At 40.8% G+C, this 14,640-nt stretch overlaps 1 protein-coding gene across 1 annotated transcript in view; it reads right to left on the bottom strand.

Moving 5' to 3' along the window:
• The window catches only part of BRINP1 (BMP/retinoic acid inducible neural specific 1), a 186,797-nt gene that overhangs the window by 131,768 nt on the left and 40,389 nt on the right, over nt 1–14,640 (bottom strand). The window contains exon 2 of the mRNA XM_003785250.2: nt 1,952–2,219. Within this exon, the coding sequence (XP_003785298.1) occupies nt 1,952–2,169 (218 nt within the window). The 5' untranslated portion in view covers nt 2,170–2,219. The remainder of the gene's footprint in view (nt 1–1,951; nt 2,220–14,640) is intronic.

Consider the following 14,640-nt stretch of genomic DNA (forward strand, 5'->3'; position numbering starts at 1 on the left):
AAATAATGGATACACATTTCTTAGGGCAGTTACAGACTTAGAGTCAAATTTTATTTCCAGTCCAAGCTATACCTCTTTTCACCACATAACTATTTAAGTCACTCGTCTTCTTATCTTTAAAATGGAAATATAAATCCTAGTCACCCCAACCTTAAAATATCCTTAGGAGGTTTAAATGGAAGACAAAGACATACACAAAACCAAGTGGATGTTATTGTTTGACTAAACACAAACAAATAAAATATTGGATCTCCACTACTTCTAATCTGAACCTGATGTCTCAAGACTCCATCTTCCCCAGTACCAGGAATTTAAGATGCTGGCATATTCTATCAAACAGAGCACCACTGTTTAGTTTATACAAACCACAAACAATGATGGCTATATTCTGCCAAAAACTGATTTAAAGATCCAAAATTAAGTAGATAACTACTGTTCTTAGATGATTTAGGAATAGTTCATCCAAAGGGAAACCCTTTGAATTAATAGTTATATTTCTGAAATTATAATATTCTCTTCTTCTGAGAGGAGAAATACCCCACATTTCTCATCCTGCTGTTTTTATCCCCTTCCTGTACATACCGTATATCCATTTTCCTTTGAGTTCCTGCATTTTATCATGGCCAGAAGTTATTTCCTCAATCACTCTCTGATTATTTACCATTCTTCCAAGGTCACTGAAAGTTCATCCACAAATTCTTGCATATAGAACCATTAAAAGATCTCACTCACTAGTGAGCCAAATTGCAAACTACAATTTGAATATTCTATTCAGTATAAAATTGTAGGCAGTCACAACTGGTAGAGATTTCAAAAATCACTGATCCTCAGTCTAAAATATCACAAAATGTGCAAATAAGACACCATCTATCATATCAACTATTTAGACAATTAAAGATTTGAACTTATGCCTTCTCAGCATCAGGCCAGGGGTCTTTCTTGGACCCTGTTTTCTTGCTCTTTTTTCTAACTGTCCCAGACGTGTTAGGGTTTGCCCTTCCTTCTTTGACCTTGAGACAAAGACTACACCTGAGAGAGTTCTTTGTATTCTCCAATTCATTTAAATCCACAAAATATATTGATCAATTATTTTGACAATAAAATAAGGCAGAGCAAAAATCATCCTAGGGATCCAGAAATGAATTCTATATATAAGCTCTTCCCTCTAAGAGTTCCCAATCAGGTGAGAAGAAAATTTAAGAAAGCACTCTAATTCCCAGTGGTTCAAAATTCAAGAGATACACGTGCAGAAAGCTGTGGATATATCAAGGAGAAAGTGATTAAGTGAAATGTGGAGAACCTCAGATAGTTTCAAAGAGGAAGAACTCTGGGATAAATCCTTTCTGTATAAGTAGGATTTCAATAGGCCAAGAATTAGTACAGACTTACTTAAGAAAAGGTTGCCCTTTGAGTGTCCTTACTTTTTTCCAAATGTGTAAATATCCTTGGATAGAATATTGGGTACATAAATTTGTAGCATTTTCAGAACAATGCTACTTACACCTGATGTGGTTGACTAAAATTCTCAGGACTATGGATGCCATTAAGCCATATTTTGAGTCACAATACAACCACTTCTAACTATGTTACATTAGATAAGTTAAATAATCGCCAAGGCTTGATAAGTTAATTTGCAAAGTATAGAAGCAAACAAAACCTACATCTGATGGTTATTAGAAGATTTAAATGAAATAGTGTATAACAAGTATTAACCACCATACCCAGCACACAATAAGTACTCACATATTAGTTATTTGATCTTCTCCTTGTCATTGTTAATGTCTTGAGCAAAGTTATCTTTTTTAAGTGCAAAAAATAAAAACCAGCCTGTGAAAGGGGCATGATCCCCTTGACTAAAACATTTCTCCCTAAAGCAAGGGCTGTGGCAACACCCAAGCCCACACAGCGCAATGTAAATGAAAGGCAAGGGCTATCTCAGCCCAGATCTTACCTGTATATTTTATATCGGGTTGTAAATCCTTGACGGTGTCTTTCCACAAAGGATAGGTAGCTCCTGGAGTGGTGGAAAGGCCCCCTGTCTGAAATGAGCCAATCAAATTCCTTGGAGACATGTTGGTCTGTTGCAGCTGGTTCCTGGTGGGAGGGCTGCACTGAGATACGGCCCCATACAAACAGGAAGTAGAGGAGCTCAACAAACCTCCAGTTCATGCTTTTCTGCCGGCCTTTTTCCTCTCATTCTTGCTCCATTCTGTGGAGTCCTATAGAAAAAAAAAAAGAATAGAAGAAAAAGAAAGAAGGGGGCAAAAAGAGGGAAAGAAGAAAAGGGAAGAGGAATAAAAAGAGAAAGACAAAAGAAAAAGTATTATCACATCTTCACAATAGTGCCTTATATCAGTAGAAAGCTTTTATGTTTACAAAGATCAGTAGAGTTTATGATTAAAAGCATAGAGTCTATGGAAATCTGGGCCCACGTTCCTGTTTTACTGTTTACACGTTGCATGAACACGGGCAAACTGCTGAATCTCCTAGGATGCAGTTTCCTCATCTATAAAAATGAGGATGGGTTTATGTGCCAGTATGTTTGCACTTGGCACATTGCAGGTGTTCAAGGCAGAAGTGTTGAAAGAATGAAAGAAATTAAATAACACAGAAACGAGTTTTATGCAGCCAGTGAGGGAAATGAAGAAAACTAGGATGTCTGTACCATCTACTTTACAAATAATTGGTTTCTCATAACTGGGGCTCAATAAACTGGGGCTCCTTCCTCTTCTCTTCTCACTCATACATGGACTCACAAAGCACACACTTTGTTTCCGATGATCAGATGAATGCATGAGCCTGATGATGGACTATTGTCAAGACTACCTCAGCTAGATAACTTACATTTTTTTTTACTTATTTATTTTCTTTATTAAATCATAACTACGTACATTAATGCATTTAGGAGGCTATGCTGATTTGATAAACAATGTGGAATGCTTACATCGAACTGATTAACATAACCATCACTTCACTTATTTGTTGTGGTAAGACATTTATACTCTATTCTTAATAGTTTTGAAATGTACCATTGCACTGTGCACATTAGGTGAGGTCCCACCAAATACCATCCCTCCTCCCGGCCACAGCCCTCACTTCCCTTTTCCCTCCTTTTCCCTCCTTTCTGGATGATGGTTATGTTTTATCATTCATATGAATGTGTAGGTGATTATATATTGGGTTCATAGTAGTATTCAGTACACTGGATACTTTTTCTTCTGTTCTTGAGATACTTTACTAAGAAGAATATGTTCCAGCTCCATCCAGGTAAACATGAAAGATGTAAAGTCTTCATCTTTTATTATGGATACCTTAAAGATGAAGCATTCATGGAGCTTTTAAGAATCCCCTTCTACAATGTTCAGTGGAATGTCCCCCAAACCCGAGGAAACAAGACCAGAGAATTCATCTGTCTGTGCCTCTGCACCTAAGGGTTCCCTGATGCCATAAGGAAACAAAAGGCCAAAGGGTTAGGTGCAGTCCCACATGCCCCCTTTATTGGATGGTATCATAGCACACTGGTACTGTGTTAGAAAAATGCTTGGGACTAATGCTGGAGCTTAAGTAGGGGTTTCTTCATGAGGAGGATAAATGAGAAGTCACAGGCCATGACAATTTTGTAAACAAAATTTACAAGTTTTCTTTCTATCCTCTCACCATCAATCTACTTAATAGCTTAACACTATACTGTTTGTGACCTCACTCGACTTACTCTAAAAGAGCTTATTTTACTCCATATTGAAAGGCAGCTTTGATTTCAGGCAAGTCATTTAACTTCTCTGAGTCTTAGTTTCATCATCTGTAACTGTGGCTGAGAATAGCACCCACCCCTAGAACTAGTGTGACAATTAAGTGACATAATCTTGGAATAAATGATGAGGATAATGAGCACTGATACTGATATATGAGCTTTGTCCCTGTGGAGAAGTGTAATTCACATTGTTCCCATTACCTAGCCAAGCCCCGTTTACCCGCTACTGGCCAGTTGAGGTCAAGTCCCCAAAAGTCATTTTTTTAATCTATTTTTTTTTTAAAACATGTTAGTTGTCTTTTCCTCTCACCTATAATTGCTCATTTCCTGTAAACTTTGTTAGCATTCTTATCTTGTGTTATATTTACAGCATGCCCCATTTTATTGCTCTTCCCTTTATTGAATTTTGCAGATGTCATTATTTTATTTTTTGTTTTTGCAAACTGAAGTTTTCCGACACTCCTGGACTGAGTAGATCTACCTGTACCACTTTCACAACTGCATGTGCTAACTTTGTGTCTCTGTGTCACATTTGGGTAACTCTCACAACATTTCAAATTTTTTCACTGTTACTATATGTTATGATAATCTGTAATCAGTGATATTTGATGTTATTATTGCAATTGTTTTGGAACACCGCAAAAGGCATCTATTGAAGATGGCAAACTTAACTGATAAAGGAATATGCTCTGACTGCTCCCCTGATCAGCTATTCCCTTGTCTCTCTCCCTCATCTCAGGCTTCCTTATCCCCTGGGACATAACAATATTAAAGTCAGGTCAATTAATAATCTGATAATGGCCTCTGATTGTTCACATGAAAGGAAGAGTCAAGTGTCCCTCACTTTAAATCAAAAGCCAGAAATGACCAAACTTTTGAAGAAGGCATGTTGAAAGCTAAGACAGGCCAAAGCCGAACATCTTGCACCAGTTAGCCAAGTTGTGAGTGCAAACGAAAAGTTCTTGAAGGAAATTAAAAGTGCTTCTTCAGTGAACACAGAAATGAGAAGAAAGCAAAACAGCCTTGTTGCTGACACACAGAAGGATTTAGTGATTTAGATAGGAGATCAAACCAGCCACAACATCCCCGTAAGCCAGCAGTTCTCAACCTGTGGGTCGCGACCCATAGGAACTGTATTAAAGGGCCGCAGCATTAGGAAGGTTGAGAACCACTGCCTTAAGCCAAAGCCTACTTCAGAGCAAGATCCAAACTCTCTTTAATTCTATGAAAAATGAGAGGGATGAGGAAGCTGTAGAATAGTGTTTCTCAATACAGTAGAATAGTGGCCCTTTAATACAGTTCCTGTGGGTTGTGACACACAGGTTAAGAACCGCTACTGTAGAAGAAATTTTGAACGGGACAAAGTTTAGTTCATGAGGCTTGAGGAAAGACGTCATCCTCGTAGCATGAAAATTCAAGGTAAGCCACCAGGTGCTGATGGAGAAGCTGCAGCAAGTTATCCAAAAGATCTGTCTGAGGTTATTGCTGGAGATGGCTATGCTAAACAAAAGAATTTCAATGTAGAATAAAACAATCTTATATCAGAAGGAAATAGCAGATAAGACTTCCATAGCTAGAGAGGAGAAGTCAATACCTGGCTTCGGAGTTTCAAAAGACAGGCTGACTCTCCTTTTAGGGGTTAATGCAGCTGATGACCTTAAGTTGAAACCAGTGTTCACTTACCATTCCAATTATTCTCAAGACCTTAAGAATTATGCTCCATCTACTCTATTGTGTTCTATAAGTGGAAAAACAAAGTCTGGAGGGCAGCACATCTACTTACAACAGTTTACTGAATCTTTTAAGACCTCTGTTGTGCCTTGCTCAGAAAAAAAGAATTCCTTTCAAAATATTCCTGCTCATCAACAATGCACCTAGTCACCCAAGGGTTCAGATAGAGATGTACGAAGAGACCAATGGCATTCTGATGCCTGCTGAAATAATACCTGCTCTGCAGCCCATGGAGCAGTGAATTCAGCTTTCAAGTATTACTATATAAGAAATGCATTTTTTAATTGCCACAGTTGTCACAGAGAGAAATTCTTCTGATGAGTCTTGGAATAGTAAATTGAAAGCCTTCTAGATGTCATTAAGAACATTCATGATTGGTGTGAAGAGGTCAAAATGTCAACATTAACTGGGGGGTGGCAGAAGTTGACTCCAATCCTCAGGGATGACTTTGAGAGGAGATGTCAGTGGAGAAAGTAACTGCCAGTAACTGCAGATGTGGTGGAAATAGCGAGATAACTAATAATAGTGAGATAATTAGAAGTAGAGCCTGACAATATGGCTCAATTACTCCAATCTCACGATAAGACTTAAATGGGTGACAAATTGCCTTATATGGTCAAAGAAAGTAGTTTCTTGAGATGGATTCTACTCCTCGTGAAGATGCTATGAACACTGTTGACATGACAACAACGTATTTAGAATATAACATAAATTTAGTTGGTACTATGTAAAGGCAGAGTTTGAGAAGAGTGATTCCAATTTGAAACAAATTCTACTGTGTGTAAAATGCTAACAAACAGCATCGCATGATATAAGAAAATCTTCTGTTAAAAAAAAAGAGTTAACTAATGCAGCAAACTTCATTATTGTCTTATTTTAAAAAATTGCCACAGCCACCTGAACATTCAGCAACCATCATCATCCTGGTCAGTCAGAAAGCATTTAACATCAAGACAAGACCCTCCACAAGCAAAAAGATTACCACCCACTAAACTTCAGATGATCACTTGCATTTTTAACCAATAAGGTCTTCTAATTTGATGCTACCCCACACTTTAGGCCACAATATAGTTAGACCAGAACTTGTATGCACACTAGGAAACTGCAGAATTTGTGTGTTGCTCTTTATTGTGAGATTCACTTAGCAGCAGTGGTCTGAGAGCCGACCCTCAACATCTCTGAGGTTCGCCTGTGTCTACTTCTATGTCTACCTTATTCACTGGGCTGTGAGCCTTAACTGGAAAGAAGGCTTAGGAAACGCTTTCTACCCTTGGCTAGATGCAACTCTGGACAGTCACATCTCCCTGCTAGATCTCATATTTTTATGTCTGCCAAATTTAAAAATGTGGTGAGGACACAAACATTTCATCAACTGTAACGCCTTATGTATACATAATCAAATGTGAACCTTGATGTGTACTTCCAGCTGACTATGGAAAGTAAATAAAACTAAGAAAGAGAAAATAAAAAGTAGACAGATGTAGATTTCCTGCTTAGTTGGATTGGCTACTCAACTGCACCCTTTTATCATGAGTTGCTGCAACAATCCGCGCGTTGCTGTGAGCCCCTGGTTGTCAAGGGCCAAGGAGGAAGGCACATGAACGGAGGAGTAGGCTGGCAAAGCTGAGGCCGAAAACAAAACCGTACAAGTTGAATGCAGAACTGTAACAGCTACGGCTGCCAAGACTGTCTGCCAGAACGCACCAGAGTGTCAGGCAGGGGCTGGAGGCAACTGTTCAGGAATCCAGGTAGTGAACTACAGCACACTGAAGTCACAGCATGTCACCCACACAGCCCTTCTATGTGGCTTCTGTTCTGCCTGAGCACAGGGTGGGAGCCTATGGGAGAACACTTAGCCATTAGACTGTTCTCAAGGCAACAAGATTCAGAACACTGCAGCCCTCAAAAAATGGAAAGAGGCTATACATGGAATAGCAGTGTGAATGTGCAGGTCTGTGCAAGCCTCCATCCCAGAATTAGCTGCAATTTAAAAAACCTAACCCAGTGCTTCCCAAGCACAGACCGTTTTGCCCTCCAGGGAACGTCTTTGATTGTCACAACTGAGGGGGCACAGCTATCATCTAGTACTTAAAGGCCAGAGGCACTGCTAAACAACCCACCCTGCACAGGACAGCTGAGAAAATTGCACTCAGTATGTCAGTGGCGCCAAAGTTGAGAAGCCTTCCTGGAGTCCAGCTCCTCTTTACAGATCATGACCTGCGTGGCAGGTCAGGCTAGACTCCTGTGTTCTAGCTCCTAGTGAAGAGTGATTCTCATTCTTCCATCCTTCTTAGCAGGCCTCTGGATATGCATACACATGGCTATGCTTGACAACTGCTTTGTTGTTTGAGTCTGTGATACGATCTCCATTTCATCAAGTAGAGATGAGTGCTTCATGGAAGAAGTCAGAATATATCTCTGTTGACTCAGAATATTACAATAACCCACAGAGCACTAAAAACGAAAATGAAAGTTTTATAAAGTACAATTTAATAGAAATGGATATTTTGCTGGGCTGGATAGAACAAGAACGAGTACATATGTTACCTAAATGCTGTAACATGAGATATCATTATTACAGACAGCGACACCCATTCTGCCAACAACATCATATTACACTCACTGTGGTGGAGACTTGGATTAACACAAGGGCCACACGAGTGATATTAATTGTGTGCTTGATTTTAAATTGCCTGTTCCCTTGGTAATTGCCAAAGCACTGGGGACGGGGGTCCAAGGCAAATTGTTAATACAGGTGTATTCTGCAAGGTGGGTGCAGCTGCCCCATTTAATGGATGAGTATCTTGGGAATCAGAGACATTAAATAACTTTCCCAAGCTCATAACTCCTCAGCATTAGATTCAAGACACCGACCTATGTAGATATCTTTATGAAATCTGCTCAATGTCCTATATATTCTTTACCCCCATCCCACCCCAGCTGAAATTTGGTCCTGAACTCCAGAGATTCAAAATAGAGTGGGGTAGTTACCTCCATGCCTGAACAATTCTAATATAAAATATGTTGCCACAAGAACTATCAGACAGAAATAAAGTCCAGTGGAGAAACAGAGGCCAAGAGCTCTACAGAGGCCCCATAGAGGAGGCGGCATTTGAGCAAGGCCTTAAAGAGCATGTCACGTTTTATGGAAAGGAAATTCTGGCAGAGCCCACAGCACACAAACGCCTCTGGGTGGGAGGAGGCAGAGAGGCAGAGAGAGATGTGTGCTGAGGGGACACATAGGGTAGCAGTGGGCTTAGTGCAAACAAGGGCCCTGGGGCAGTGGCTCCTTAATTCTTGCTCGCTCTCTCTCCCTTTCTCATTGAGCAAGAACCATGCATTTCCTTTCTGTGACACACTGAGGTCACAGAGCTGTGGATGTTTGGTAAATTCATCCATTCACCCATCAGCACCCTGCACACCTGCTGTGCGTCAGCGCTCACCCAGAAGAGGGACATTCAACAGCAGACAGAACCCTCCCCTCGGGAAGCTTCCTTTCTCTGAGGGAGGAGGGGAGGAAAGAGCTGCAGCTCTGTATGTGGTGAGGAGGCCTGCTCTGCAGAAAAGCAGGCAGGGGGCGGGTGGGGAGCTGAGAGTGCAGGTGATGCCTTTGATATGGGCTGTTCAGGAAAAGCATCTGACAAGGGAGCTTCTGAGCAGAAACCTGAAGGAAGTGAAAGAATAAACAGTACAGGTGCCTCAGGGAAAAGGAAATGTCAGGGGAAGGAAGGGGAAGGATGTTGGGGTCCGGGGGTTTGTGTGGCTATAGCCAGAGGGCAAGGAGCATTCTCCTGTCCCACAGGGAGCTTCTGGTTTAGTTACCGCGAGAGTCATTTGCAGGAGGAATCACACACACACATTAAATGGGCAGAAAGTGCCAGAAGCTGCAGTGGTTGCTTTATACATGGGACCTTGTAAAAATATGGTGAGAGACAGGAGTCACGGTCCTCACTTTATACATGGAGAGGAAAGGAAACTAATTTTCAGAAAGTAAGTAACTAGCCCTAAGGAGGCTCTGTGGTCCCATCCAGGAGCACCTGCCCACAGGCTTGCAGGAGCCCTCCGTGGGCTCGTCCAAGCACAGATGCCATCTATATGAAAGACATGTCCACAGGATTTCAAAGACTCAGCAGGAAGTAAAATTTTAAAATACCTCACTAATATTTTTATTGATTATATGCTGAAATATTATTTTAAATATATTGCATTAAATTAAAATGTTTAAATGAATTTCACCCACGATTTGATATGTTTTTGAGGAACTTTAGAATCACCCACCCAACTGGTTTTCTCTTTCTACCGGGCAGAGGAGACGAAGATGGACCCTTGCACTTCATGATACTGCTTGGAAAGGTCACTCACCCATCTCTATGTTTTTATCAACATTGCGGAACCCACCTTCACTCTCCCTTACAGCTTTGTAGTTGAGCCAGTGGCCACTTGCCTCCTGCCTCCAAAATCAGTAAACAGACAAACAAATAATGAACTACAAATAAAAACTCCCTTGCCTCAGGCTGTTATTTCCCAGTGCCCGAAACTTAGAGACAGTACGGAACATCTACTGCTATGCATTTCAGAACCGTTGTTCTTCCGAAAGATTCACAAAGGGAATTTCCTGTCAGTAGAGTGCAAAGCCTGCAAAAGAGAGGCTGATTCTATTCTGAGCGCTGCCCTTGACCTCCTGTGACCTTCAGTGAGTCACAGGCGCCCACTGCTGTGCAGTTCTCTGGTCGACCCGGAGCCGCTGACACTGGCTAGGGCTTGGGTAACACGTGGGGGGCCCTTGGCTAAACTGTGCTATATATAAGCCTGCAGTGTTATTAAGGGAATAGGGTTCGTCCCACACAGAATGCATCCTCTAATTGTTGCCATTGTAAATTATTTACATCTGAGTCGCACACTCAGGAAAGAGATGAAAGAGAATGACCTTCCGGCAGCGATGTCGCCAAGCTAATCCTCTGGAGCTTTCTGCATGGATCTCTGGACTGTGGACCATATTCTGGGCCAGAGGATAGAAAGGAATGCCCCCTCCCTCCCATCGCCTGGGGCCCCTAGGACTGAGTTGATGAGTGGATCTGAGAGGGTAACCAGAGCATCTGCCCCCTAATCCTGGGTCTGCTGGATGCGTTCACGGAGGCTCAACTCCCCAAACTGGATCTCATCAGAGACACACACCTGCAAAGCTGAGTGACCTCAGGCAGGTTAATTGACCCCTCTGTGCCTCAGTTTTCTCCTTTGTAAAATGTGGTCAAAGCAGGAGGATGCACATCCCTTAAGGTTTAGATAAGGACTAAATTTTACATTTTAAAATGTAACTATTGTCTTGGTTTCAAATGAAGCCCCAAACTATAGATACCATGTTCCAAAGAGAAGAACATGTTCATCACACAGGACTTAAGCAGCCAAAATTCCCTTTTGGAGATTCTTAACTCCTCACCCACAGCACAGAATGAACGTAAGTAGAGTTTCATTGCAGCCTGACAGTGCTGACAGCCCTCATCCCCTAAGCTCCCCCAGAGGACAGTGGGCAATATAAGTCCCTTGTCTCCAACTTCAACACGACCCCTCAAAGAGTGTGGCAAATGATCCCTGGAGCTTGGGGGAACATGGTGGGCTGGGACCTAACTCACCCCAGAGAAATCTCAAACAAGAATTCTAAAGAGAGGAAACTAAGGAGAGTCAAGTTGAAAGCTGGCACAGAAGAGCAGCAGCTGTACTTTGGGAGTAGCTGCCTAATCCCCACAGAAAGTCAGGTGAGGTTGCCCTAGATCCCCACCCAAAGGAGATCCCCCCCAAAGGGGGTGGGGATCTCAGCAAGAGGAAACTGGAATCATCCTGCCATTTATCAAAGATACAAGGAGTAAGTGGTAGACGAACAACTGAAAAGAGATACATTTTTCTACATCCAAAGAATCACAAGTAAGAGTTCCCAGAGAACAGGGAAGCTCCAAAAATACCCCAAAGAAATGTTTTCAGTAAGAAGAGGTTAGCACTGCACGCCTGCCAAATCTGCAGAGCCCTGATGCCAGATCACCACCAAGTGCTAGGCAAGGGGGACTTTCTCCCTCCTTAGCTCTCCATCCTGACCACACCTTGCACCCCAAAGAAGTCAGAGGTAAACGTTAGCAGCATGGAGAAAACAAAGTAAAATCATAACTTGGGGATGGAGGAAAATCTGGAGAAAGAACACAGTTTCTGGTTTAAATAAAATATGATTTATGTGTTACAATATACTGAACTGGGCACATTGATTACTGAACAGACTGTGTATGGGGAATAGAGATGAACAAAATAAAATGGAAGGAAATCTTAAAAAAATTTATAATCTTGCCTTAACTTTCATCCAAATGTCAGGGAGAACTGATCTGAAAGTAAGTTTAAACAGTGGGAGAAAAGAAGCAAGTGCTTTTGGTTTTTATTCTGATCTTCTCCCATAAATTGTGTTTAGCCAGAGTGAAGATTTTATGTCCTAAAACATTTTATCTCAGTTCCCAACTCAGTGCAAAAGCCCAATTAAGTCCAATTATAATACAATTTACTAATCAAGGTAAATAAGGCAAGAAAAAAATAATAGAATTTCTAGTTTATATGTTTTTTACCTATTTTCAAGGCTCAGCCCAAATACAGAATCACCAATAATACTGAAGTAGAGTTGGGGGGGTCCTACAGTACGCTGGGGTCTGTTCTTCCTTCCCCTCCAGAGCATCATGATGTCTTAGTGTTTGTGCCTAGTGTTACAGCCTTTAGGATTATATTCTATGATTTTAAAATGAGCAAGTGGCTGAAAAAGATTCCAGCAAAGAAACTGTGAATTCGCACTACTGATAATCACTTAAGACATCACCAGAAAGAAAATGACAGAGGACTGGCCACACTGCAATGCTAAATCAACACAGTGACATTTATTTATTTTATTTTTATTTTATTTTATTTTATTTTATTTTGAGACAGAGTCTCACTTCATCCCCCTCAGTAGACTACTGTGGTGTCACAGCTCACAGCAACCTCCAACTCCTGGGCTTAGGCAATTCTCTTGCCTCAGTCTCCCAAGTAGCTGGGACGACAGGCGCCCACCACAACACCCAGCTATTTTTTTGTTGCAGTTTGTCCAGGGCTGGGTTTGAACCTGCCACCCTTGGTATATGGGGCCGCGCCTTACCCACTGAGCCACAAGCGCCACCTGACACTGTGATATTTAATCAGATTTGTCAGGAATTGGCCAAAACCATTCAAGACAATCAAGAAGATTAATTAAAATATGGCTAGCATCTAGTATTATTAATGTTGCCTCTTGCTCTAAGTGTATTTAATCACTGGGGAATTGAAATATTAACTCATGAAGGTAATATATATGAGTAGCTTATACACACACATTCAAAGGAGCTTTATCATTAAAAATTTTTAATGATTGTTATGTGTGCTTGTTACCAAAAAGAATAAAAAAGATCTAGAAACCACTGGAATGAGTGTTCATTGTAATTTTTCTATTTTATCTTATTATTTTTTAACCTCATACTCAACATCTGTAGAAAATCCCAGAGGGTTCTCAAACTTAAAATATCCCAAACTAGGCGGTACCTGTGGCTCAAAGGAGTAGGGCACTGGCCCCATATGCCAGAAGTGGCAGGTTCAAACCCAGCCTGAGCCAAAAACTGCAAAAAAAAAAAATCCCCAAATAAATATATCTATACCATCTCAAACTCTCCCTTTTCCCAGTATTCCTCATCTAAGTAAACCACACGGTCTCTCAAATCATGCCTGCAAGAAGCTTAGGGTTCTTCTTAACTTCCTCCTCCTCCCTATTCAACCATTGCCGTCGCCACCACCACCATCTCCACATGGTTTACCTTGTTTTTATATTCATGTCAAGTTTTACTTTGTTTTCATATTAATCCATTTCCTTTGCCTGTCTTATTCTTTTCCTCTCTTCTAAAAGTGCCCCTCCACTTCTCCTCCGTTCCCTTACACACTATAATGTTCGTATCTCAGCATCTTCCCCGTCTCAGTGCCTTTGTTTATGCTGTGCCCTTGCCTTGCCATGTCCCTTCTCATCTCCCAGCTTTGTAAGGGCCTGCTCTAGTCATGCTGTGCATCATGTTTTAACTGCATTCCTAAGAGGGGACAAAAGAGCACCTCCTACCTCCAAGAGCCTAGATTTCTTCTCATGCCCCATGACATTAAAACCACAGAACAATCCTATTAGATAAATAGCATTATTTCAATTTTGCAGATTAGGTGAAACTAAGGCCCCCTTTAAAAATCTAGTTATTTTTCTAATATCACATTAGCTAAAAATGGCAAAATTGAATCAGCCTAAGGCAATTCTAAGTGCTGCCTCAGAGCCCCTAATTGTAGTTACCTTTTTTGACAATCATGAACTACCACAAATCAATCATGAAGATGTTAATAAGGAGGATGGTTGGTATGTTATCTTGAGGCATAACGCATTTGGAAATGTTGAATCTAGAGAAAGCCACGAAAACTGAATAAAAATCAAATATGCAGAATGCATTTTTATGTGACTTTTTTTGTGAACCTAAATATTTTTTCAATTAATAATAAAACCTTAAGTTATGGATAGCATAAACAATTCATTTGGAGTCATATTTAGAAATATGAATGTCTAAATTCAGGGAAACTGTTTTTTGAGACTCCTCAAATTATCAGCAGTCTATGCAGGAGATCTTTCCAAGGAAGACGTGAAATAAACATTTAAGAGTGTTTATTACAGGCTACTTTTGTAAAATTCAACAAATATTTATTGTACCCCTATTTTAATTGGCCCTACTGGTTCAGAGTACAAGACGGCCCCAGAAACAGATAATTTCAATGTGATGTAATAATAACAAGTGCAGACAGAGTATGTCCAGGATGGGTTGTGAAGTATGGAGTCCCAAACTAGGGTCTCTACAATGCCTCCTGGAGTTGACATCAGATGAAACCTCGGAAAACAAAGAGACATGTTTGAGGTAATGAAGAGCAGGCTCTGAATTTTACTTTCAAAGAGAAGTATGTGCTGTGAGTATAGGGCCTACACACATTGAACAGTTACTGCGCTGAAAACTTTGAGGCAGAGAGTGGCAGAAGATAATGGAAGAGCTCAATGGCGTCACTTATTTTATAATCACAACTTATGCACAACTGGTGGTGAGTCTTTT

This window comes from Otolemur garnettii, unplaced genomic scaffold, assembly GCF_000181295.1.
Source record: "Otolemur garnettii isolate 467f Iridium unplaced genomic scaffold, OtoGar3 scaffold00014, whole genome shotgun sequence".
Classification (NCBI taxonomy): Eukaryota; Metazoa; Chordata; class Mammalia; order Primates; family Galagidae; genus Otolemur; species Otolemur garnettii.